Source organism: Entelurus aequoreus, linkage group LG05, assembly GCF_033978785.1.
Source record: "Entelurus aequoreus isolate RoL-2023_Sb linkage group LG05, RoL_Eaeq_v1.1, whole genome shotgun sequence".
Taxonomy (NCBI): domain Eukaryota; kingdom Metazoa; phylum Chordata; class Actinopteri; order Syngnathiformes; family Syngnathidae; genus Entelurus; species Entelurus aequoreus.
Window position 1 is genome coordinate 24,297,268 of NC_084735.1, and position 27,728 is coordinate 24,324,995.

The 27,728-nt window shown below is 38.3% G+C and overlaps 1 protein-coding gene and 1 long non-coding RNA gene across 2 annotated transcripts in view; one reads left to right on the plus strand and one right to left on the minus strand.

Annotated features, from left to right (window-relative positions):
- Positions 1 to 6,153: 6,153 nt before the first annotated feature.
- Positions 6,154 to 27,728, minus strand: part of LOC133650357 (uncharacterized) — a 258,130-nt gene continuing 236,555 nt past the window's right edge. Inside the window, exon 5 of the long non-coding RNA XR_009826223.1 lies at positions 6,154 to 6,344. This is a non-coding gene — a long non-coding RNA (uncharacterized LOC133650357). The remainder of the gene's footprint in view (positions 6,345 to 27,728) is intronic.
- nt5c1aa (5'-nucleotidase, cytosolic IAa) overlaps positions 12,394 to 27,728 on the plus strand; it is a 46,261-nt gene continuing 30,926 nt past the window's right edge. The window contains exons 1-2 of the mRNA XM_062047496.1: positions 12,394 to 12,831; positions 18,152 to 18,196. Of these exons, the coding sequence (XP_061903480.1) occupies positions 12,682 to 12,831; positions 18,152 to 18,196 (195 nt within the window). The 5' untranslated portion in view covers positions 12,394 to 12,681. The remainder of the gene's footprint in view (positions 12,832 to 18,151; positions 18,197 to 27,728) is intronic.

Below are 27,728 nucleotides of genomic sequence, written 5' to 3' on the forward strand. Positions count from 1 at the left end.
GTAAAGTCCTGAGCTAATAAATAATCCATTTGTGTGCTCTCTATAACCTGTTTTGTGTATGATTCTGATCGCTCTCTTCTGAAGGAGGTACAGTGGCTTTGTGTTACTCTTATATGTACTACCCCATATTTCCACACAATAATTGATATAAGGCAGTACAAGTGCACAATACAGTGTACGCATTGCTTTATAATCTAATACATCTTTTACCTTATTTAATATAAATATACTTTTAGCCATCTTTTTTCTAACATGTGAGATATGCGATTTCCAACTAATATTATCATCTAAAATCACTCCCAAAAATCTAATCTCAGAGACTTTTTCAATGCTTGTTCCAGCTATTGACAGTACAATATTTTCAGGCTTTTTTCTCTTACTAAAAATCATGAACTTAGTTTTTTTCAAATTCAATGATAATTTGTTAACGTCAAACCATTTTTTGAGTTTGACCATTTCCTGTTCCATACTCTTTAGTAATTCATTTAAGTCATGTCCAGAGCTGAGGAATCAGATGTCCAGAATACAGTGGAATTTTGTGATGAAAACAGAGCTTTTTGTATTGTGATACAATGTGTCCGAATACTTCCGTTTCAACCATTGATGTCACGCGCAAACGTCATCATACATAGACGTTTTCAACTGGAAGTGTGGCAGGAAATTTAAAATTGCACTTTATAAGTTAACCCGGCCGTATTGGCATGTGTTGCAATGTTAAGATTTCATCATTGACATATAAACTATCAGACTGCGTGGTCGGTAGTAGTGGGTTTCAGTAAGCCTTTAACCACATAATGTGAGGTATTGAATGGTTGTGTATTTGTTATGGCTCTTGGAAATTACAATGAATCCAAGATGCACCTGTGCCAACTTTTTTGCAATGTGTTGCTGCCATTAAATTCTAAGTTAATGATTATTTGCAAAAAATAATACGTTTCTCAGTTTGAACATTAAATATATTGTCTTTGCAGTCTATTCAATTGAATATAAGTTGAAAAGGATTTGCAAATCATTGTTTTGTGTTTTTATTTACGATTTACACTACGTGCCAACTTCACTGGTTTTGGGCCTGGTTGCCAGCCCCTTCCTCTTCCAACGTGACTGTGCACCAGTGCACGAAGCGAGGTCCATAAAGACATGGATGACAGAGTCTAGTGTGGATGAACTTGACTGGCCTGCACAGAGTCCTGACCTGAACCCGATAGAACACCTTTGGGATGAATTAGAACGGAGACTGAGAGTCAGGCCTTCTCGACCAACATCAGTGTGTGAAGAATGGTGGAAAATTCCTATAAACACACTCCGCAACCTTGTGGACAGCCTTCCCAGAAGAGTTGAAGCTGTAATAGCTGCAAAAGGTGGACCGACATCATATTGAACCCTATGGGTTAGGAATGGGATGGCACTTCAAGTTCATATGTGAGTCAAAGCAGGTGGCCAAATACTTTTGGCAATATAGTGTGCATATATATATGTATATATATATGTGTGTGTGTGTGTGTGTGTGTGTGTGTGTGTGTGTGTGTGTGTGTGTGTGTGTGTGTGTGTGTGTGTGTGAATATAGTGTCTATATCATAATTAAATTATCCCCTCAACTCCCCCCAAAATGGATTAACTCGCTGGAATAAAAAAGACAATATAACATACATCCATAAATGTGGACGCATGTGGAAAAGTGCAATATATTTATCTGTACAGTAATCTATTTATTTATTTATATATATTTATATATATTTATTTAGTTTATATATATAATTATATATTATTTATATATATTTATTTATTTATATATGCACCTTATTGCTTTTTTATCCTGCACTACCATGAGTTTATGTAACGAAATTTCGTTCTTATCTGTGCTGTAAAGTCTAAGTCTATATATATATATATATATATATATATATATATATATATATATATATATATATATATATATATATATATATATATATATATATATATATATATATATATATATATACACACACACACACTATATATATATATATATACATATATATATATATATATACACACATATATATTGACTGCACTTAAATGTAGAGTATATGTAGAATATATTTATATTATTTATAGATTATATATATATAATATATTATATATATTATATTATTTATTATTATTATTGTCTATTGGGAGCGAACTGTGGTGCTGAATTTCCCCCAGGGATCAATAAAGTACTTTCTATTCTATTCTATATACATATACACATATGTATCTACACATTTTTACATATACATACATACAAACACATATATACACCCATATACATACATATATACACATATATACTTATACACACATATACATACATACGTAATACATATTTATATGCATATATACTATATATATACATACATACACGCATATATGTACATAATACATATTTATATTAGGGCTGTCAAAATATTTATATATTTAATCATGATTATTTGCATTTCGTTCATAGCTAACTCAAAATTAGTCGCATATAGGTATAAATATTCATCATTGATAAGCGTACCCTAGACAGATAATTTTCGTGATATTTCAGGTATTTATTTCTACCTGAATAAATACTTTTGATATTCTGTACAAGTTAATGGTCTTCCTATTACTGCATGACAATGTTTTAACCTTCTCTATTAATAAATACAATGTAATATTGAGCCTGCTAGTCATTCTGTTATTGAGGACTCGACCTGAACATGTTTATAAAATAATTTAATGTTTCCCCTAAATTGCCAAAATACCTGTGGTGGTGGGGGCGTGGTCAATATGACATCATCGCATGATTTGGTATGATGCATATATTCTTTAAAAAGGCAAAAAATCAGAATATACATTTGTGGGGAGGCGTGGCCGGCAGACCGACCGTTTACGAGGCGGGGCACGCCGGGGCCGACCCCGAGATGGCGGCGAGGAGGCGTGGCCGGCGGGCCAGCGGCGAGGCAGGGCGCGCCGGGATCTTTGCCGTAATGCTGCGCACAATTGTGTAATACCCTCCCAGTGTGTAAAAAGGAGGCAGCCGAGAACGACAGGGTAGAAGGAGCTGGAGAGACGCGAGCACATGCAGCGCGAAATCAACAGAGAGCGAGGGACAGTCGCCGACACGGGAGGCTGAAAAGCGACCGGAAGAGCGAGCAGTGGAAGAGGAAGGAGCTGAAAAGCGACCCAACCAGAGACTGAGTATTATTGAAAAATAAACAAAGTCACAAACTGCTTGCAGTCATGTCAGGCCTTGGTGGTCCATGGAACCCCGACAGCAAGAGACTACATTTAAAACAAATCTGTTACTATTTCGTATTAACATATATTTTTTCTCACATATTGTTTTTCCCTATTTTTTTAAATTGTTGCTGCTTATTGTACAATGTACTTTGTTGAAATTTTTTTTTTTTAAAGAGATTTCTCCCATCATTTTAGTCACTTTATCTTTAATAAAAAGGACTGGCAACAAATCTAGCGACTATTTCTGGTGTTATTGGAGACTGTACTCGTATTTGGAGACTGTTTAGATTCTGTCGCGTGACGAAAAGCGAGCCTGACGTCACACTTGCCTTTCATTAAGGCCCCTTCTTTGGCTATGTTTAAAGGCCTACTGAAATTAATTTTTTTTATTTAAACGGGGATAGCAGATCTATTCTATGTGTCATACTTGATCATTTCGCGATATTGCCATATTTTTGCTGAAAGGATTTAGTATAGAACAACGAGCGAGGATGAAAGATTTGTGGATGAGTAAAGTGCAAGTGAAGGACTAGTGGGGAGTTGAAGCTATTCAGATAGGGAAGATGCTGTGAGAGCCGGGGGTGACCTGATATTCAGCTGGGAATGACTACAACAGTAAATAAACACAAGACATATATATACTCTATTAGCCACAACACAACCAGGCTTATATTTAACATGCCACAAATTAATCCTGCATAAAAACACCTGCGTGTTTGTTATGCTAGCTCCTAGCTCCTCTGCTAGCTCCTAGCTCCATAGAACACGCCAATACAATTCAAACACCTGATCAACACACACAATCACTCAGCCCAAAAGACCGTTTACCTAACCCAAGGTTCATAAAGCTTATATATTTTTAAAAAGTTACGTACGTGACGCGCACGTACGGTACGGTACGTGTTATGCTAGCTCCTATGCTAGCTCCTAGCTCCATAGAACACGCCAATACAATTCAAACACCTGATCAACACACACAATCATTCAGCCCAAAAGACCGTTCACCTAACCCAAGGTTCATAAAGCTTATATATTTTTAAAAAGTTACGTACGTGACGCGCACGTACGGTACGGTACGTGTTATGCTAGCTCCTAGCTCCTATGCTAGCTCCTAGCTCCATAGAACACGCCAATACAATTCAAACACCTGATCAACACACACAATCACTCAGCCCAAAAGACCGTTCACCTAACCCAAGGTTCATAAAGCTTATATATTTTTAAAAAGTTACGTACATACGCAAAAAAAAGTTGCGCACATACGGTCAAGCGATCAAATGTTTAGAAGCCAAAGCTGCATACTCACAGTAGCATGTCTGCGTCTTTGTCATCCAAATCAAAGTAATCCTGGTAAGAGTCTGTGTTGTCCCAGTTCTCTACAGGCGTCTGTGTATCGAAGTCAAAAGTCCTCCTGGTTAGAGTCTCTGTTATCCGAGTTCTTCCATCTTGACTGCATCTTTCGGGAATGTAAACAAAGAAGCGCCGGCTGTGTACTGTTGTTGCTGACTACGTTCGAAAAATACATCCATTTCGCACCGACAACTTTCTTCTTTGCTTGCTCAGTTTCCTTCTCCATAATGCAATGAACATGATTGCAACAGATTCACGAACACAGATGTCCAGAATACTGTGGAATTATGAAATGAAAACAGAGCTTTTTCGTATTGGCTTCAATGTGGAAGGCATACCCGTGTTCCCCGGTCTACGTCACGCGCATACGTCATCCTCAGAGGCGTTTCGAACCGGAAGTTTAGCGGCAAATTTAAAATGTCACTTTATAAGTTAACCCGGCCGTATTGGCATGTGTTATAATGTTAAGATTTCATCATTGATATATAAACTATCAGACTGCGTGGCCGGTAGTAGTGGGTTTCAGTAGGCCTTTAAGACCCTTCTTAAAACCCATTTTTATTCTCTGGCTTTTAACCCAGCATGAGATTTTAAACTGTTTTTAGCTTTTAACTTTTTTAACTGTTTTTAACTTTTAAACTGTTTTTTATCTAACAATCTGTTCATAGGGTAATTTATATTTGCTTTTTCAATGTGTATTTTTATTTCTGTTTTAAATGCTATTTTTTAGTCTGTCCTTTGCCTCTATTTCTTTGTGGTGTACAGCCCTTTGTTTTTCAACTGTGCTTGTTTTTAAAGGGCTTTATAAATAAAGTTGGTATGGTATTGAAATTAGTAGTGTCATTTTAAATTGTGAAAATGGCTGTCCGTGGGTATATCTCAAATATGTTAAAGTACGAGCACAGCGCGAAGACGCTGCCTCCGCTCCAAACAACCCCGTGCGTATAGCTCACGTCATCACAACATCGGTTACGGGAGCACTGTTACGGTGATTAAAGTACGTCTTTTTTCGGTCAAATTTTCGGTGCAACATTCGTCAATAGTGCGCATATAATAAACTATACATAGCCATTCATACTGTAACTACCTGCTGGTGTTAATGTGTATGTTAATGTGTCATGATGGTCATTTTTCCCATGGTGTGTGAACACACCGTGTCGGCAGAGAATGAACAAGTGTTGTGTGTCTTGAAGTGAAGCACAGAGACAGACGTGTGTGCATGGAGGAAATAATTTTGGGACTGTTGTTAGCATACAATTGGCCATTAAAAAAAAAGAAAAAAAGGCAGACTTTGTTTTTTTCTGGACGCTACAATACATTATATTACTTTATTTTGTTAGGTGTGGCGGCTCAAGCCCGTACATTAAGGAGAAACCCTAAACGTAGTTACACCGGATGTATAGCGCAGCACTTTTATTTTAAAGCCGGAAAAGTCTTTAATTTTTTCAGGTTTTATATCATCTTACTTAATAAATCAGTGACAGTAACAATCTAAATGTTATGTTATCACTGCATCTTGACTGTAATCTGAACATAGAAGTGAAGCACCACCCACCTCTAGAACGACGCGTGCAGCAGGCGTTTGCTGCAGGGATGTCGCCTCTTCTCACGACGAAAAATAGTCCTTTCTTGTCGGGAGAACCACTTGCCGTGGCTTTGAACCTGTTATTTCCACAAGGTAGACTTTCTTTTGTCCATTTCTGCTTGCTTGTGGCTCATCAGTAGCAGGTGAACTGCAAGCCAGGTTCCCCTATACGGCAGGGCTAGAGGGTCAAAAAGGAAGTGTTCGCGTTAATTGCAAGGTAAAAAAAATGAGTGCCGTTATTGAAATTCATAGTAAATTGTATTTATTTTTTATTTAATTTATTTTTTATTTAGATCCACTTCTGGGGTTCATCGTTATAAAAGGTAGTAGTTTAAGCATACACAAACCAGGTATGATATTTTTATTACGTCCTAATTTTTTGTGTAGTTTTGTTTATGCTTTTTAGATCGATTAAATAATTGTATTTTGACCAATTATCTGCATTTTTTTTTATATTTTAAAAACACAACTCATTTTTTTAGGTAAGGGAAAATTAAAATTAGTGATGTCACTGCCAAAGCATTGACATGTTTAAATTAAATGCTTTATGGAATGTTTAAAATGGAAATTAGGGCTGTCAAATGATTATTGTTTAATCAGATTAATCATATTTTAGAATTTGGATTAATCCTGATGAATCAAAAGTGATCACCTGCGTGCATATCTAAAATCTGCTTAAGAAAAGACCTCAATATTTGCACACAAATGCAATTGTATTGTCAGATTGTCATCCAGGAACGTTTTAAACGGGTTAAACATTTTAAATGCATATCCTTTATTTGCACAAAACCTGGTAACAGTTTTATTTAACGTTCTTTCAGGCTGTATTTTGGAGTGAAATATGCAGCGATCACACCAGTCGGAGTCTACTCACTTATTTTTGTACCGATGTATGCATTGATCTAATCACTGACTGTATCGCTGTTTAGGTAAAAAGAGCTTGTATGGTGAAAATAAATTGCATGATTAATGTATGATTAATCACATGAGTTAACTCGTTATTTTGACAGCCCTAAATTTTTAATTGTATTTCCAGTATTTTTTTTTATTGCATTTTGTTGTTATTTGGATTCACTTTTCAGGTTCAATATTTTAAAGGGTAGTAGTTCAAGCATACACACACCAGGTATGATAGTATAAAATGTAAGTACAAAATTGTACTATGTCCTCATTTTATTTGTACTTATTATTTGTGTATTGTTTTTTTATATTGTTAAAATGCTACACTTTTTTTTTTTTGGTGAGAGAAAATTCCAATTAGTGATGTCACTGACAAAGCATAAGAATATGGCACCGCCTTATGGCATGTTTTCAATAAAAACACAACAAAAAATACAATTATAGACAATATTTCAGTACAGTTCCCACCAGTAGAGTAATATTGGTGTATATTAAATTATTCTGATCTACATCGTGTCGTATAACTCAGGCCTGGGCAATTATTTTGACTCGGGGGGCCAAATTTAGAGAAAAAAACGTGTCTGGGGGCCGGTATATCTATTTTTAGGAACGCTGATACGAAACCTCACAATAATGTCTGATTCAATGCTAAAAATGTTATGACAGACTGCCTGATAAAACAGAATGGAATTTAATTTTTTTTTACTGAATGAGACACCCAGAAAGTACATGACAATAATGTGGGATTTACAATATTACCTATGAACGATAAAACACTGAATATTGACAACATATGAACGTCACACCCCCTCTCGATCGACATATTTTACAATCAAGCGAAACGCAACAAACACAGCGAAATATAAACGAGAAGGGTAAAAAACCCAAAAAACACCTACAATCTGATATAATATCACTTTTCTTGCAGAACTTTGTTGTAAAAATCTCCTTCCGCGTCTGTCCCTGACACCCGCATTTCCGGCTGGCCGCTCTGGAAACACTCTGTGGAAACGCTCCCCACCCACACTGCTTGGTGCCTCGTCTGAGCTGCTCTGACTTAGATTACCATAGTAACTAGTAGTGTTGTCCCGATACCAAAATTATTTTGATACTTTTCTAAATAAAGGGGACCACAAAAAATTGCATTATTGGCTTTATTTTAACAAACAATCTTACAGTACATTAAACATATGTTTCTTATTGCAAGTTTGTCCTTAAATAAAATAGTGAACATACAAGACAACTTGTATTTTAGTAGTAAGTAAACAAACAAAGGCTCCTAATTAGTCTGCTGACGTATGCAGTAACATGTTGTGTCATTTTCCATTCTATTATTTTGTCGAAACTATTAAGGACAAGTGGTAGAAAATGAATTATTAATCTACTTGTTCATTTACTGTTAATATCTGCTTAGTTTCTCTTTTAACATGTTCTATCTACACTTCTGTTAAAATGTAATAATCACTTATTCTTCTGTTGTTTGATACTTTACAATAGTTTTGGATCATACCACAAATTTGGGTATCAATCCGATACCAAGTAGTTACAGGATCATACATTTGTCATATTCAAGGCAGACCGGTACTTTTCAGAGGCAGTATAGTACCGAATATGATTCATTAGTATTGCGGTACTATACTAATACCGGTATACCATACAACCCTAGTAACTAGTATATAGTGCAAAAGTATAGTTCAAGACTTACGGTAATTTGAAAACATCACACACTAGGTGTGGTGAAATTACGCTCTGCATTTGACCCTTCCCCTTGTTCCACCCCCTGGGAGGTGAGGGGAGCAGTGAGCAGCAGCGGTGGCCGCGCTCGGAAATCATTTTGGTGATTTAACCGCCAATTCCAACCCTTGATGCTGAGTGCCAAGCAGGGAGGTAATGGGTCCCATTTTTATAGTCTTTGGTATGACTCGACCGGGGTTTGAACTCACGACCTACCGATCTCAGGGCGGATAGTGACTATCAGTGGTACTTTACTTTACTTTATAATGGCAGCTACAGTTTCCATCTTAACGATCTAAAAAAATGATTTGGGAATGTCCGGCGGGCCGGATTGAAAAGCTTAACGGGCCCGCATGCGGCCCCCGGGCCTTAATTTGCCCAGTTCTGGTATAACTGATACTAGTGATTGTTTCCTTAATTAAAATACACAGTTAAAAGGGGGTTAATAATGGTTGGAATTGGGGGTTAAATCACCAAAATGATTCCCGGGCGCGGCCGCCGCTGCTGCTCATGGAGGAGTGAGCAGCAGCAGCACACACACACGTTCTACCTAGTAAAAGTATTATCAATCAATCAATCAATCAATCAAAGTTGATTTATATAGCCCTAAATCACGAGTGTCTCAAAGGGCTGCACAAGCCACAACGACATCCTCGGCTCAGATCCAACATCAGGGCAAGGAAAAACTCAACCCTATACTGGCTCACCTGCACTGGCTTCCTGTGCACTTAAGATGCGACTTTAAGGTTTTACTACTTACGTATAAAATACTACACGGTTTAGCTCCAGCCTATCTCGCCGATTGTATTGTACCATATGTCCCGACAAGAAATCTGCGTTCAAAGAACTCCGGCTTACTAGTGATTCCCAGAGCCAAAAAAAAGTCTGCGGGCTATAGAGCGTTTTCTATTCGGGCTCCAGTACTCTGGAATGCCCTCCCGGTAACAGTTAGAGATGCTACCTCAGTAGAAGCATTTAAGTCCCATCTTAAAACTCATTTGTATAATCTAGCCTTTAAATAGACCCCCCTTTTTTAGACCAGTTGATCTGCCGTTTCTTTTCTTCTCTACCCTTCTCCCCTGTCCCTTGCGAGGGGGAGTTGCATAGGTCCGGTGGCCATGGATGAAGTGCTTGCTGTCCAGAGTCGGGACCCCGGGTGGACCGCTAGCCTGTGCATCGGTTGGGGACATCTCTGCGCTGCTGACCCGTCTCCGCTCGGGATGGTTTCCTGCTGGCCCCGCTGTGGACTGGACTCCCGCTGATGTGTTGGATCCACTGTGGACTGGACTTTCACAATATTATGTCAGACCCACTCGACATCCATTGCTTTTGGTCTCCCCTAGAGGGGGGGGGGGGGTTACCCACATATGCGGTCCTCTCCAAGGTTTCTCATAGTCATTCACCGACGTCCCACTGGGGTGAGTTTTTCCTTGCCCGTATGTGGGCTCTGTACCGAGGATGTCGTTGTGGCTTGTGCAGCCCTTTGAGACACTTGTGATTTAGGGCTATATAAATAAACATTGATTGATTGATTGATTGAACCCAATGGGCTACAATGAGAAACCTTGGAGGGGACCGCAGACGTGGGGACACCACCCTTGGGCGACCGGTGCAATGGACGTCGAGTGGATCTAGTTAATAGTGTGAGAGTCCAGTCCATAGTGGATCTAACATAATAGTGTGAGAGTCCAGTCCATAGTGGATCTAGTTAATATTGTGAGAGTCCAGTCCATAGTGGGGCCAACAGGGGATCATCTTGAGTGGAGACAAGTCCCCAATTGATGCACAGATGAGTGGTCCACCCCGGGTCCCGACTTTGAACAGCTAGCGCCTCATCTGTGGTCACACAGGAACACACGTGTACAGAGCTAACGAAGGCGGCGGAATTGAGACATTTGTGACAACAATTAAAATAGTGGCCTAGTGGTTAAAGTGTCCGCCCTGAGATCGGTAGGTCGTGAGTTCAAACCCTGGTCGAGTCGTACCAAAGACTATAAAAATGGGACCCATTACCTCCCTGCTTGGCACTCAGCATCAAGGGTTGGAATTGGGGGTTAAATCATCAAAAATTATTCCCGGGCGCGCCCACTGCTGCTGCTCACTGCTGCTGCTCACTGCTCCCCTCACCTCCCAGGGGGTGAACAAGGGGATGGGTCAAATGCAGAGGATAATCTCACCATACCTAGTGTGTGTGACAATCATTGGTACTTTAACTTTAACTTTAAAAAAGTAACTATCGTAACGAGCCAGTCTTTTGAACGACTCTTTAAAGATCCGGCTCCCTTCAAAAAGCCATACATCCCATCTCTAATAAAAGGCTTAGATCAGGGGTGTCCAAAGTTCGGCCCGGGGGCCATTTGCGGCCCGCAGGTAATTTTTTAACGGCCCCACGGCACATTCAAAAATACGATGAAAAAAAAAAAAAAAACAAACATAAAAAGTGGTACAAAAGAGCAAACAGGTGAAATGTAACAAGAAAATGTTGCATTATTTACTCTAATAACACAAAGCTGCCATGCAGGCTGTTTCTTTCTTTAAAAAATAATAATGAATCAAAATCAATGTCATTATGAATTATTGACCTATTCAAGGCTCCATTTACTTCACATTAAATATTCCACTTTGAGATATTTTGGGGGGAAAATGTTGCATATTTTTTGGTTGCCATTTAAAAAACAAAGTTTTTTAAAGAAGGGCCTAAAACGAACAAACAAAAAACATAAACAACAATAAAACTTGTAATTGACGGATAGATCTGAAGTTGATCTTGAGACTATTGTGGTAAAAGTTTAAAAAAAATGTTGGATTTATTTTTTTAAACTTTACTGAGCAGTACCCTTTTGGATCCCCAATAATTTTTTTTTTTTTTAAGTGTCATTGCTCAAAAAAATAATGAATAAAAGCAATGTTGTTATGAGTTATTGACCTTTTTAAGACTCCAATTATTATATAATCTCAAATATTCCACTTAAAAATTTTATTTGGGGAAAATATTGCATATTTTGTGTTTTTTTCCATTAAAAAAAAAAAGGTTTTCCTTGACAAAAATGGCATACAACTTAAATCTTTAAAAGCGTTATATTGACAGATAGACCTAATGTTGATCTACAGATTTAAACCTTGAATAATAATAATAATAATAATAATAAATAATGACACATTTGTAATATTTTTTTTGACCAAAACCTTTTGGGGTCCCTGGGATGAAGTCTGAGTGGAGGCCTAAATGTATCTTTTTTATACATACAGTATATTGTATTGGTTTTTAAAATAAAAAATATCAAAATGGCCCCCGCTTGCTTTGATTTTTCAGTGTGCGGCCCTCAGTGGAAAAAGTTTGGACACCCCTGGCTTAGATCCTCTGTCACATACAAAGAACAATCTTTGATTCATTTTGCTGATGTACCTGAACACCCCACGGGTGTCTCTCCAGTCAACATTAGACAGCAGAAGCAGTGCGAGGGTAAATACGGAAGCGACACTCCGATTGGTTCGACGTGAAGACCGAGGCAGAACTCTGATTGGTCAACCGTGCGCCAATGACGCAGGGGGTCGTGAGTGCGGTTTTAGCGGGACAAGAAGGGAGGGTGTCGAGTAGAGTGGGGTGAAAAAGAACAGCAGATGGACCGCAGCTTTCGACACATCAGCATAGACTTTATGTATAAACTGTGTGTAAGTCAAGTTGCTATGTCGGTGAGGGGATTAGACTAGCAACCACCATTTTTCTTGTGGATTTTGCTCTTCACACATGGGTAGGTTTCCAGCAGGCAGGTGCAAGCCCAGCTGCTTGCCAACACACATGACAGGACAGTGCTGCTAAATGCCACACACACACACACACAGCAGCGGCACTGTTGTAACTTGGAAGGCACCCATCCTCTATGGTGAAGATGAGTCGGGACCCCCTGCAGGTGATCGGCGGACAAGTCAAGGAGATGCCAGTTTCTTCCAATGGGGACAACACAGCATCATGGGAGGAGACGCAGGAGTTCAATCAGGACCACCCGGACCTTGCCGACAAACCAAAACAAGTGAGTCCAACTAACTTACTGTGCATCCGGAAAGTATTCACTTTTGCCACAATTTGATATGTTACAACCTCCTTCCATAATGGAATTAAAAAAAAAAAGGCCTCAAAATTTTACACACAATACTCAATTACTATGTAAAAAACTTTTTTTTTTTTTTTTCATTTTTAATAAAAAATAAATAAAATTAATGACATGTGCATAAGTGGAGATAAATGCTTTAAAATGTAATATCGGAAATGATCTGTATCGGTTTTAAAAAGTAAAATGTATGACTTTTTTAAAACGCCGCTGTACAGAGTGGTACACGGATGTAGGTGGAAGTACAGAGCGCCAATAAACCTTAAAGGCACTGCCTTTGTGTGCCGGCCCAGTCACATAATATCTACGGCTTTTCACACACACAAGTGAATGCAACGCATACTTGGTCAACAGCCATACAGGTCACACTGAGGGTGTTGGTATAAACAACTTTAACACTGTTACAAATATGCGCCACACTGTGAACCCACACCAGACAAGAATGACAAACCCATTTCGGGAGAACATCCGCACCGTAATGCAACATAAACACAACAGAACAAATACCCAGAACCCCTTGTAGCACTAACGCTTCCAGGATGCTACAATATACCCCCTTCCTCCCCCACCTCAACCCCGCCCACCTCAACCTCCTCATGCTCTCTCAGGGAGAGCATGTCCCAAATTCCAAGCTGCTGTTTTGAGGCATGTTAAAAAAAATAATGCACTTTGTGACTTCAATAATAAATATGGCAGTGCCATGTTGGCATTTTTTTCCATAACTTAAGAGTTGATTTATTTTGGAAAACCTTGTTACGTTGTTTAATGCAGTGGTCCCCAACCACTGGGCCGCAGCCACACAAGAAATAAAAAAATAAAAAATAAAAAAAATTAAATCAACATAAAAAACACAATATATGCATTATATATTAATATAAATCAAATTTCTTTGACAAAAAAAAAAAAAAAAAAAAAAAAAAAAAAATTAATAACCCCCCTACGCCCCCACTCAAACGTTGACCGGTCCGCAAGTACAAAAAGGTTGGGGACCACAGGTTTAATGCATCCAGCGGGGCATCACAACAAAATTAGGCATAATAATGTGTTAATTCCACGACTGTATATATCGGTATCGGTTGATATCGGTATCGGTAATCAAGAGTTGGACAATATCGGAATATCGGTAAAAAAGCCATTATCGGACATCTCTAGTATTTACCTTGGAGAGTGGACTTCTACAGTACCTCCGTCTAGCTGCTTCACCGTCAAACACACCACCGGCAGCTTCTTCATATTTTAATTGATAAATGTCTGCCGTTTAGATGTCAAAGGCTGGCGTTAGACTCATTCGCTACGGTGCAGACTAGCAGTTCTATACGCTTAAATTGCACACTGGGTCATGTCCTTGAGGATTTCTTTCAATGAAGCATTGTCCTTCACACTCACTTTTTTTCCTTCCCATGTTTGGAAAACAAACCTATGTATCTAATGCTAGCAATGCTAACTAATTTGCAGTAGAATATTTTTTATATTAGCAAAATGGACTGTATTGGTGGTCACACTTTGTTTAGTCCATTTTGTGAAAAGGTTGGTATGTTAACCCCTGTTATAAATCACACACACAGCCCAGTCCCTAGATTAGAAGGAGATAAGAGGTGCTACCTAGAGAAGAAACAGACCCAAATCCACCCCGCTTGGAAGCTAGTTGTCAGAAATATTACACCAATTCAGAACATAGAGAATGTGCAAAAAGCGACTTTTGTAACGTTGACGCTCATATTTCCGAGGTATCGTGAATGCAACCTCGCTGTAACTGTCATCGGTGCGTAATGAAGAAATGCTGTGTTGTTGTTGTAGCTACCTTATTTACAAGACGTTACAATGCCTGTTGCAGGCATCGATAGCTACTTATTTTGTTGGTGTTATTACTACTGTTTACATTGGTACCGGTGCCATTATGTAACTGGGTTACAGAGCCCATATCTAATTATAATTGCAATTATACACAATTATATTGCAATAGACTCGGTTTAACATTATAATAAAATGCAATATTCTTTTCAATTTTTTTCGAGACATTATTTTCGATACAATGGATTGGAAATATTGTCTGACTAGAAGAAAAATATATGAAAATACTTATAATTACTATATTATCATTACTGTAATAATAATTATTATCATACACTAGTTTTAACATATTTCTAAATGTAATATTTTTTTCCAATGTTCTTCTCGTCAGACAATATTTTCCGTACAATGGATTTTGAAATATTGTCTGACGAGAAGAAAATTGAAAAGTATATTAACAAGAACTATAATTATAAAATGAATAGTATTATTATATCATAATTAATTAGAATATACCTGCTTTAACATATTAAATGTAATATTCTTCAAAATGTTCTTCTAGTCAGACAATATCGGTATTACAGATTGTAAATTGTCTGACTAAAAGAAAATTGGAAATAATTATAATTACTTTACTATCACTATAATAATAATTAACTACAATACACCAGCTTTGACATATTATTCAATTAAATAATATTTGCTATTTTCTACTAGTCAAACAATATTTTCAGTTCAATGGGTTGAGTCCAAATTTCATAGCGTGTATGTGCAAATGTGTACGGGTAGATATAACAAAGCTCCTTGAATCTTGAATCCTAGAAATATTGCCCGATTAGAAGAAAATTGTGAAGTATATGAACAAGACTTTTGATTACTATATTATTATTATTATTTTATGATTAATTATAACACACTAGCTTTAACATTTTATTAAATGTAATATTTTCCATTGTCTTCTAGTCAGACAATATTTTCAGTACAATGGATTAAAAATATTGTCTGACTAGAAGAAAATTTAAAAGTATCGGAACAAAAATTATTATAATTATACTATTATTATTATTATTATTATTATTATTAATTAAAATACACTAGCTTTAACATATTATTAAATGTATTTTTTTTTCTCCCATTTTTTTCGAGTCAAACAATATTTTCAGTACAATGGATTGGAAATATTGTCTGACTAGAAGACAATTGAATAGTATCTGAACAAAAACTATACTATTTAAAAAAAACAAAAACAATAATAATAATTAAAATACACTAATTTTGACATATTAAATGTAAACAAATAATAATTTACATTTCTTTTAGTCGGACAATATTTTTAGTACAATGGATTAGAAATACTGTCTGACATGAAGAAAATAGAAACATATAGGAACAAGAATTATAATTACTATGTTATTATTAATACAATAATAATTAATTTTAATACACTACCTTTAACATTTTATTAAAAGTAACATTATTTAAAATGTTCTTCTAGTCAGACACTATTTTTGGTACAATGGATTGGAAATAGTGTCTAAATAGAAGAACATCAAAAAGTACATAAACAAGAAGACATAATGAACCTTTTTTTAGATTACTATAATAGTTTGTTTATATGCATACTTATTCATAATTTTATTTGACAAAAATACTAAATCATTATAATATGCATTTACAAATAGAAGCCTCCTTGCTATTTTAAACCTTATGATGAGTATTTGTTATTTGTTTATGTATGAATAATCATTTAAGGACACTTGTAAAAAAAATAATGACAATTTTTAAAATAGTATCATAATAATATTTTAAAAATATATAATATAATGCATTAAAAAGGCTTTACACCATATACTTTTTGTAGCATGACTGAGAATGTATGAAAACGATCAAAGTAATAAATTAGAAGTCTCAGGAATAAAATGCTGAAAAACATATACAAGTACATATGCACACATACGCTCATGCACATAATCACGTTTCATCAAACATATATTAACGTTGTTGCCCTAGGGTAAAGTGGGTATAACACATGGCACACAGACAAAGCTTAACCTATTGTTACTATAACAATCTACAAGGTTAATGTAGGTTGCTTCTCTTTCTTCCCCTCCATTTTTCTGCATTCTTTCGTGTCTCAAGTTATCATTACGTATTTGTATTGTTGCATTTGAACAATTGTATTGTTGATAATACAGGTAAAGTGTTGGTATTGTTTATTATCAATAGCACTTTTCTTATTGGTATTCATATTGCTCCATTTTTAGTGTAATAATGCTCATTATCATTTCTGTATTATTTTCGCTAACTGCTTATTTGCTATTACTTTTTCCATCATATTTGTACATGTCGTATTTGGTGATGTTGCTCTGTTGTTGTTGTTGTGTTTGCCGTTGTTGTTTTTGTCTCTCTGTCTAATCCCCCTCTTGTCCCCACAATTCCCCCCTCTGTCGTCCTTTTTTTCTCTTTCTATCCCCTCCTGCTCCGGCCCGGCTGCACCAAATGATAATATAAATACATTTAATAAAGTCAAAATACAAATAAGGCAACAAGAGAAGTATCCTACACTTCTCTTTTGTAAAGTAAATCTGAACAGCCGATATGGGCATCTACATCTGCTATATGATTTGCCTGAGAAGCTGGACAGGACATAAATTTTTAAAAAAAAAAAATATATAAATGCTGAAAAAGGCAAAGTAAGTCAAACAATCTCTAGGACATTGAATCTGGTTCAATGATATTTCATCATGCATGAGCACATATTACACTTGTTTGTTAATCTTCCTTCCACTTGTGCTCTCTGTAAAGTTCAAAACTTTCAACGCGCGGTCACATTCGCGGGCTATCATATCCACTGCAACACTAACACACTGCATCATCATAGCTGGCCTTTTACTTACCTATTAATATCCTAAAGCTACTCGCCCTCAGCCCCCTCACTTTCTGCACACCTCTTTTATTCATTTAGTTGCCCGGAAACCCCTTCAGACTCCCCCCACCCCCTGTTGTCATGGACCACAAAGGGTGTGGAGCATCCTCACACACAGATGAGTCATGCTTTTGTGGGTTATAACTCAGCATAAAAGGTGGGGATAGTGCTTACTGTACCAGCCATGTGATCCAGACATTCCGAGCTGCCCAGCTGGCAGAGGGCAGGCCGTTAACACCGCCGCTCTCGGATCACAAGCACAAGACCCCCCACGCCCCCAGTCCAAGTCCTTGTGTCCATTGCTCAGGACACGTTATTCATAGAGTAAACTGACTCTGATGGATTAGCAGTTTCCAAAAGGTCAGGAACATCCAAGAGAGCTTGATGACGGACCTCCAATAAGGCCTGAGAAGCAAACACGCCTGCAAAGCTCTCATGCATATCCTGAATGTTGTCATTGTACATCATGTATCACTCACTGACAAAATGTCGACGCCGATGCATAACATTGTCATTCTGTCAAAGGTGACAGGCAGAAGAGCCCGCAAGGTGGAAGGAGGCGTGTTCTTTGTGAGTATGACACCTTGAAAAAGGCCTTTTAACCTCCTCGCCGCCGCATGATGGCTGCTGCACGATCACCGACACGCAGCTGATCGATTGAGTCAAGTCAAGATGAGTTCTGTTGTTTTGCATGATATGTTTGCATGTGTTTTGCCCGTCGGGGTGTGCCTTAGAGCAGTGTTTTTCAACCTTTTTTGAGCCAAGGCACCATTTTTGCGTTGAAAAAAATCCGCAGGCACAACTCCAGCAGAAATGATGAAAAAACGAAACTAAGTTGACAGTAAAAAGTCGTTGTCGCAATTATTGGATATGACTTTAAACCACAACCAAGCATGCATCACTATAGCTCTTGTCTCAAAGTAGGTGTACTGTCACCACCTGTCACATCACCCCGACTTATTTGGAGTTTTTTGCTGTTTTCCTGTGTGTAGTGTTTTACTTCTTGTCTTGCGCTCCTATTTTGGTGGCTTTTTCTCTTTTTTTGGTATTTTCCTGTAGCAGTTTCATGTCTTCCTTTGAGCGATATTTCCCGCATCTGCTTTGTTTTAGCAATCAAAAATATTTCAGTTGTTTTTATCCTTCTTTGTGGGCACATTAACAATTGTCATGTCATGTTCGGATGTGCATTGTGGACGCCGTCTTTGCTCCACAGTAAGTCTTTGCTGTCGTCCAGCATTCTGTTTTTGTTTACTTTGTAGCCAGTTCAGTTTTAGTTTCGTTTTGCGTAGCCATCCCTAAGCTTCAATGCCTTTTCTTAGGGGCACTCACCTTTTGTTTAATTTTGGTTTAAGCGTTAGACACCTTTTTACCTGCACACTGCCTCCCGCTGTTTCCGACATCTACAAAGCAATTAGCTACCGGCTGCCACCTACTGATATGGAAGAGTATTACACGGTTACTCTGCCGAGCTCTAGACAGCACCGACACTCAACAACAACACATCATTTGCAGACTATAATTACTGGTTTGCAAAAAATATTTTTAACCCAAATATGTGAAATTAGATCATCTCCCACGGCACACCAGACTGTATCTCACGGCACAGTGGTTGAAAAACACTGCCTTCAAGATGCAACGGTTATAGAGTCTGAATCTTGAGTATTAATCACGGTTTCACGATTATTATGCATTGATTAATTTCACAACAAACAATTTATAAAATCATAGACAATCCTTTGAAATGTTGATGTGTTATTTATTAATTGAACAGAAGCAATCCAGAAAGAGTTAGCATATACAATTGCTTTCAGTCCACCAAATATGGATACTACTCGGGCACAGGTGTCAAACTCAAGGCTCGGGGTCCAGATCTGGCCGGCGACGTCATTTTATCTGGCCCGCAAAAATTTGGAAATGATGTGTGTCAATCCATACATCCATTTTCTACCGCTTGTCCCTTTCGGGGTTGCAGGGGGGGGGGGGGGGGCTGCATTCGGGCGGAGGGCGGGGTACTCCCATTCATCAGTATTTAATATTTTCTCACTAAATGTAATGGATTTGTTTCATTTTGACAGAAATAATATACACTATATTTCCAAAAGTATTTGGCCACCCATCCAAATGATGAGAATCAGGTGTCCTAATCACTTGGCCTGGTGTATAAAATCAGGCAATTCAACATGGAGACTGTTTCTACAAACATTTGTGAAAGAATGGGCCGCTCTCAGTGATTTCCAGCGTGGAACTGTCATTGGATGCCACCTGTGCAACAAATCCAGTCGTGACATTTCCTCGCTCCTAAATATTCCAAAGTCAACTTTATTATAGGAAAAGTGAAGAGTTTGGGAACAACAGCAAGTCGGCCACCAAGTGGTAGGCCACGTAAACTGACAGAGAGGGGTCAGCGGACAGTGCAAAGACTTTCTGCACAGTCAGTTGCTACAGAGCTCCAAACTTCATGTGACCTTTCAATTAGCCCATGTATAGTATGCAGAGAGCTCCATGGAATGGGTTTCCATGGCCGGGCAGCTTTACCTAAGCCGTACATCACCAAGTCCAATGCAAAGCGTGGATTGCAGTGGTGTAAAGCACGTCGCCACTGGACTCTAGAGCAGTGGAGACGCCTTCTCTGGAGTGATGAATCACGCTTTTCCATCTGGCAATCTGATGGACCAGTCTGGGTTTGGAGGTTGCCAGGAAAACGCTACATTTCGGACTGCATTGTGCAGAGTGTGAAATTTGGTGGAGGAGGAATTATGGTGTGGGGTTGGTTTTTCAGGAATTGGGCTTGGCCTCTCAGTTCCAGTGAAAGGAACTTTGAATGCTCCAGGATACCAAAACATTTTGGACAATTCCAAGTTCATGTGTGAGTAAAGGCAGGTGGCCAAATACTTTTGGCAATATAGTGTATGTACTGCTTGAAATTGCATGCCTTTTAAACTTTAATAGTATCCATTATTGAAACAAATATTACAGTATATTATCATACTTTTGAAAATGTTTTTGTCTAAATAAAAATAAATACTTAAATATCTGCTTGACTTATGATTTTACAGCAAACTACCCATCAAATTAATAAAAATGACAATAAATGTTACGGTGTTCTTTACAACATATTACCATAAATCGAAAAAAACTACAACTTTTTTTGCGTTAAAATTCTGTTGCTGCCATATTTTTACTGTAAAATCTTGTTTTTAACATTGTCCATGGAAAGAGGGTACATTTGTTTTTACGGTAGAAAAACTGGCAGCTAAATTGCCAGAATAAAAAAGGAATGTTTTCTGTTTTTCCATTATCAATATAATGTTGTAAAAACCAAAGTAAATTTAATAGTAAAATTCTGGCAACTAAGCTGCCAACTTTTTCCGTAAAAAACAAAAAAAACAAAACAGTGGTAGTGTTTTTATATTTACCGTAAAATGTTGTAAGAAATAAAAAATAATCCCTATTTTACAGCAACATTTTGTGTATGTAAAGTTTTTACTGTAGAATCGACAGTCTACTTAAAAAACATATACAGTATATAATTAATAATGAAATCCGGAGGCAAATTCATACATTATTCACTGTTACAAGCGGCCCTCTGACGGCAGCCATAACTGCCATGTGGCCCTCAATGAAAACAAGTTTGACAACCCTGTACTAGGGTTTTGCCACCCTAGTGGTACATATAAGTTACTACAAGCTAACCATGTAGCAATGTAATCAATCATATTCATATTCCAAACAATTTAACACTGCCAGAAAGAACAGCAATCAATAAACGATGTAACAACGCTACAAAATAATAAATGTAAAAAAAGGTATTTCTAATAATACATTATTTAATTAATATTTGTATTACACCTGGGGATAGGTTGATTGGCAACACTAAATGGTCCCTAGTGTGTGAATGTGTAGCTCCAGCACCCCCCGCAAACCCGAGAGGGACAAGCGGTAGAAAATGGATGGATGGATTATTAAAAGTGTTATTGTCCTCAACCATCATCCATATCTATGTATTCATTTTTAATCATTTATTGCAGGTGTTCTTAAGCTTTATGACCACAGGGCCCAACTTCTCCACCACAGAGGAGCCCGGGGCCCACTCAAATATTAACATTGAATCAGTAAACCTTGGGCTTAAGTTAGAAAAGGAAGTCCTAATACTGCATAAGGAGGGACTTGTAAAACTGGTGGAAAATACACTTACGTACAATTATGTTGTGCTAAAATAAACTAAAATAATATATATATATGTATATATATATCATAATAATATCTTGTTTAAACTGTAAAAATTTAAGAAAATTAAAATACAGCTTCACCACTTTAGTCATACTTTTTGCGCTTAAAGGGAAACTGCACTATTTTGGGGGGGAATTTTGCCTATCGTTCACAATAAATGTTAAAGACATGATGATGGATGTATTTTTTTTAATGCATTACAAATAGTAAATAAATGTGATCAAAAGTCAGATGAAATTGGAGCCTATGGCAGCTGCTCTATTCTGCCTCTAAAGCCCTAAAGAAAAAAACATCTAAGCACCTCAATTAAGGTTATATTGTATGCAATGTAGTAACGGGCACATTTACGATAACATTTAAAGGCCTACTGAAACCCACTACTACCGACCACGCAGTCTGATAGTTTATATATCAATGATGAAATCTTAACATTGCAACACATGCCAATACGGCCGGGTTAACTTATAAAGTGCAATTTTAAATTTCCCGCCACACTTCCGCTTGAAAACGTCTCGGTATGATGACGTATGCGTGTGACGTCGGCAGTTTAACAGAGGTATGGCTTCCCCATTGAAGCCAATACGAAATAGCTCTGTTTTCATCTCATTATTCCACAGTATTCTGGACATCTGTGTTGGTGAATCTGTTGCAATTTGTTCATTGCATTATGGAGAAAGAAGCTGAGCAAGCAAAGAAGAAAGTTGTCGGTGCGAAGCGGATATTTTGCGAGGGAAGTCAGCAACACAACACAGCCGGTGTTTGTTTACATTCCCGAAAGATGCAGTCAAGATCGAAGAACTCAGACAACAGAGACTCTTACCAGGAGGACTTTGATTTGGATACACAGACGCGATACCGTGAGTACATAGCTGCGCTTCCAAACATTTGATCGCTTGCTATAACTAGCTCGAGCTAGGAGCTAGGAGCTAGCATAACAAACACCTAGGTGTTTGTTATGCGGGATTAATTTGTGGCATATTAAATATAAGCCTGGTTGTGTTGAGGCTAATAGAGTATATATATGTCTTGTGTTTATTTACTGTTGTAGTCATTCCCAGCTGAATATCAGGTCCCACCCGCGCGCTTCCAAACATTTGATTGCTTCCCCGTACCTGCGTGTCACGTACGTAACTTTGGTTAAATATATAAGCTTTATGAACCTTGGGTTAGGTGAACGGTCCTTTGGGCTGAGTGATTGTGTGTGTTGTGCAGGTGTTTGAATTGTATTGGCGGGTTATATATACGGGATCCCGTCCATATAAATATAACCAGCTCGAGCTAGTAGCTAGGAGCTAGCATAACAAACACCTAGGTGTTTTTATGCGGGATTAATTTGTGGCATATTAAATATAAGCCTGGTTGTGTTGTGGCTAATAGAGTATATACATGTCTTGTGTTTATTTACTGTTGTAGTCATTCCCAGCTGAATATCAGGTCACCCCCGGCTCTCACAGCATCTTCCCTATCTGAATCGCTTCCACTCCCCACTAGTCCTTCACTTGCATTTTCCTCATCCACAAATCTTTCATCCTCGCTCAAATTAATGGGGAAATCGTCGCTTTCTCGGTCCGAATCTCTCTCACTTCATGCGGCCATCATTGTAAACAATAGGGAACTTTGCGGATATGTTCAATTGACTACGTCACGCTACTTCCGGTAGGGGCAAGCCTTTTTTTTATCAGATACCAAAAGTTGCGATCTTTATCGTCGTTGTTTTATACTAAATCCTTTCAGCAAAAATATGGCAATATCGCAAAATGATCAAGTATGACACATAGAATAGATCTGCTATCCCCGTTTAAATAAAAAAAAATAATTTCAGTAGGCCTTTAATATTTACGTATTTCACTACATTCAGCCCCGCAAAAGAGGACGTATGGTCGGTCTGGTATACCGTATATAGTGCTGTTGTTCCACAAGCTCCTGATGTTATGTTAGTGTTTTACATGTACTCTATTAGCTTACAATGCTTATAGTTTATTCAACACAGACAGGAAGAAGCTAGCACTAATGTTAAAATGGTCACTGTAACTTTTAGCTGTTTGTTTAAACCAGTGGTTCTTAACCTTGTTGGAGGTACCGAACCCCACCAGTTTCATATGCGCATTCACCGAACCCTTCTTTAGTGAAAATTAAAATGTTGGGTTTTTTTCAAATTCAAGACAAAGTTATATGTTTTTGGTAACACTTTAGTATGGGGAACATATTCTAAGTAACAGAGATGAAATTTAAAGTTTTTTGGACACTAGGGGAACATATTCTAAGTAACAAAGACTTAATTTAGAGTTATTTGGTTAGGGTTAGGGTTAGAGGGTTGGGGTTATAATAAGGCCATGCCGAATAAGACATTAATAAGTACTTAATAATGACTAGTTAAGAGCCAATATGTTACTAATTTGCATGTTAATAAGCAACTAATTAATGGTGAATATGTTCCCCATACTAAAGTGTTACCATGTTTTATTACTGGTGCACAAAATGAACCGTGCATGAACATCACCTTGTTCAAAGAACAAAACCAACACAGTGCATAAACTCACAACAAATGACACACCTGCAAATCAGTCTGACTTCTGCTGTTGCCGTATCCGTAATACGCCGATAGGGAGAAGTTTTTATTTACACGATGGGTCGGGTGTGTTTTGACCTGCGCCGAACCCCTGAGCCCGACTCACCGAACCCCTAGGGTTCAATCGAACCCAGGTTAAGAACCACATGGTTTAAACTGAACTGACTCAACGCCAAGCTAGGAATTGTATGTTTATATTTACCTAAATTCTTCATGAAGTACCTTGCCGCTAACATAATTTAAGTCGTTTATTATGTCCTACACTTACTTTGGCGCGTAATGCTGGCTTGGACCCTTGAGCCACAACTTTATTTTGGCAGGTTTTGCAAATGGGCGAGCCGTGGTCTTCAAAGACTCCCTAAAGTCATTTTTTTAAGTAAGCAAAATGTTCCCGCACTGCAGCTTATTTTGGGTGGGACAAGTTTGCTGCTTTGTCTTGCTGCCATTTTCAAGATAATGCAGCATGCTGGCGTGTTTCTCGATAGGTGAGCGCAGTATAAGCATGTACAGTGCACCCCTTTGTGTCATTTTGTTTTTCGCTCCGTGCAGGTTGTGCCGAAAATAACGTACCAGCATAATGTCCGTTTATAGCGAGTGAGGAGGACTGCAACACATCGTGTAGTGGAGCCTTTGCGATTAGATAACGTGACGTTTTTTAATCACGGTTAACGGTAAAACCGGTTAATCGTTGCATCTCTATGCGTGCATAGGTGTAGGTAAATATTGCGGGACAGACAACAGGGGGCGTGGTTTAGCTCAATGTTTTATTATATATATATACTAGAGATGTCCGATAATATCGGACTGCCGATATTATCGACCGACAAATGCTTTAAAATGTAATATCGGAAATGATCGGTATCGGTTTCAAAAAGTAAAATGTATTACTTTTTAAAACGCCGCTGTGTACACGGACGTAGGGAGAAGTACAGAGCGCCAATAAACCTTGAAGGCACTGCCTTTGCGTGCCGGCCCAAACACATAATGTCTACGGCTTTTCACACACACACAAGTGAATGCAATGCATACTTGGTCAACAGCCATACAGGTCACACTGAGGGTAGCCGTATAAACAACTTTAACACTGTTACAAATATGCGCCACACTGTGAACCCACACCAAACAAGAATGACAAACACATTTCGGGAGAACATCCGCACCGTAACACAACATAAACACAACAGAGCAAATACCCAGAACCCCTTGCAGCACTAACTCTTCCGGGACGCTACAATATACACCCCCCGCTACCCCCCACCCCCCACCTCAACCCGCCCCCCAGGAGATCAGACTTTTATGTGTGTGACCCACCTCAACCTCCTCATGCTCTCTCAGGGAGAGCATGTCCCAAATTCCAAGCTGCTGTTTTGAGGCATGTTAAAAAAAAATAATGCACTTTCTGACTTCAATAATAAATATGGCAGTGCCATGTTGGCATTTTTTTCCATAACTTGAGTTGATTTATTTTGGAAAACCTTGTTACATTGTTTAATGCATCCAGCGGGGCATCACAACAAAATTAGGCATAATAATGTGTTATTATTATTATTATTATTATAGAGGTTTTTTTTTAAATAGGGACAGATACAAAAACATAGACATCTGAAACAGTTATCCAAAGTATGCATCATAGTGTTTGTAGCCAAAGCTACAAACACTACTCCGTGTTAATTCCACGACTGTATATATTGGTAACGGTTGATATTGGAATCGGTAATCAAGAGTTGGACAATATCGGAATATCGTCAAAAAAGCCATTATCAGACATCTCTAATATATACTATATGTAACCTATTTTTATGGGCTTGCCTCTTTCTGTTCCTGTTATAAGCTGTTATACAGTATATGCCTTGAGCTCTTATTTTGAAGGCGCTAAGAGCGGAAGTGGTGACACGTTGTAGTGGAGCGGAGGTTTTTGAAAGAAAGGAAATAAAGTGGTCCTCGCCTTTATTCCACATAAATCAAAAGACAGCAGCAAGATGAAAGAAGTCTAGTGTAGCGGGGGTGTATATTGTAGCGTCCCGGAAGAGTTAGTGCTGCAAGGGGTTCTGGGTATTTGTTCTGTTGTGTTTATGTTGTGTTACGGTGCGGATGTTGTCCCGAAATGTGTTTGTCATTCTTGTTTGGTGTGGGTTCACAGTGTGGCGCATATTTGTAACAGTGTTAAATTTGTTTGTACGGCCGCCCTCAGTGTGACCTGTATGGCTGTTGACCAAGTATGCTTTGCATTCACTTGTGCGTGTGAAAAGCCGTGCTGCTTCCCACTGCTCCCCTCACCTCCCAGAGGGTGATCAAGGGTGATGGGTGAAATGCAAAGAATAATTTCGCCACACCTAGTGTGTGTGTGACAATCATTGGTACTTTAACTTTAACTTTATATTATGTGACTGGGCCTGCACGCAAAGGCAGTGCCTTTAAGGTTTATTGGCGCTCTGTACTTCTCCCTACGTCCGTGTACACAGCAGCGTTTTAAAAAGTCATACATTTTACTTTTTGAAACCGATACCGATAATTTTGAAACCGATACCGATCATTTCCGATATTACATTTTAAAGCATTTATCGGCCGATAATATCGGCAGTCCGATATTATCGGACATCCCTAGTTACACTATATATTTATATATAATAACTTGAGAACGGAGTGTGACAAAAATCCAAGAGTGTGTATGTGTGTGTGTGACTATGTGTGGGAATTAACTGTTGAGTGTTAATGTAACTGTTGAACGAGAGGCAAGTCCCAAAGCGGGCAGGGCAGGCTAAATTTTTTTACTGTACACGGTTTTTTTTGGGGTGATTTCGCTCCACGCCAAGCGCAGTGATCAGCTGGCTGTGACAGAAGTGGCACACTTTGCTTCGCAGAAAGCAGACTTGCATAAAGACACAATGTTTTCAACGGGGTGAAATTAGCAACATAACTCAAAACAGACAAAGTTTGCGGAAATTCCTCTTACCTACTACCATACTTGCCAACCCTCCCGATTTTCCCGGTAGACTCCCGAATTTCAGTGCCCCTCCCGAAAATCTCCCGGGGCAACCATTCTCCCGAATTTCTCCAGATTCCCACCCGGACAACAATATTGGGGGCCCTTTAGCGTTCTCTACAACCTGAAAAGGAGACTATTATATATGTCTCCAGTATCCATAGGTTTATCTATAACGCATAAAGTAGGCAGGCACAGAGCTATTTCTCAGCGTGTGTTTATTCCAGCCGGCACGTTAATACACTGACACACAACATCCGGATTCCCATCATGCATTGCTTCAAAACTACGGCAAGTAGTAATGTCCAAAAACATACCAG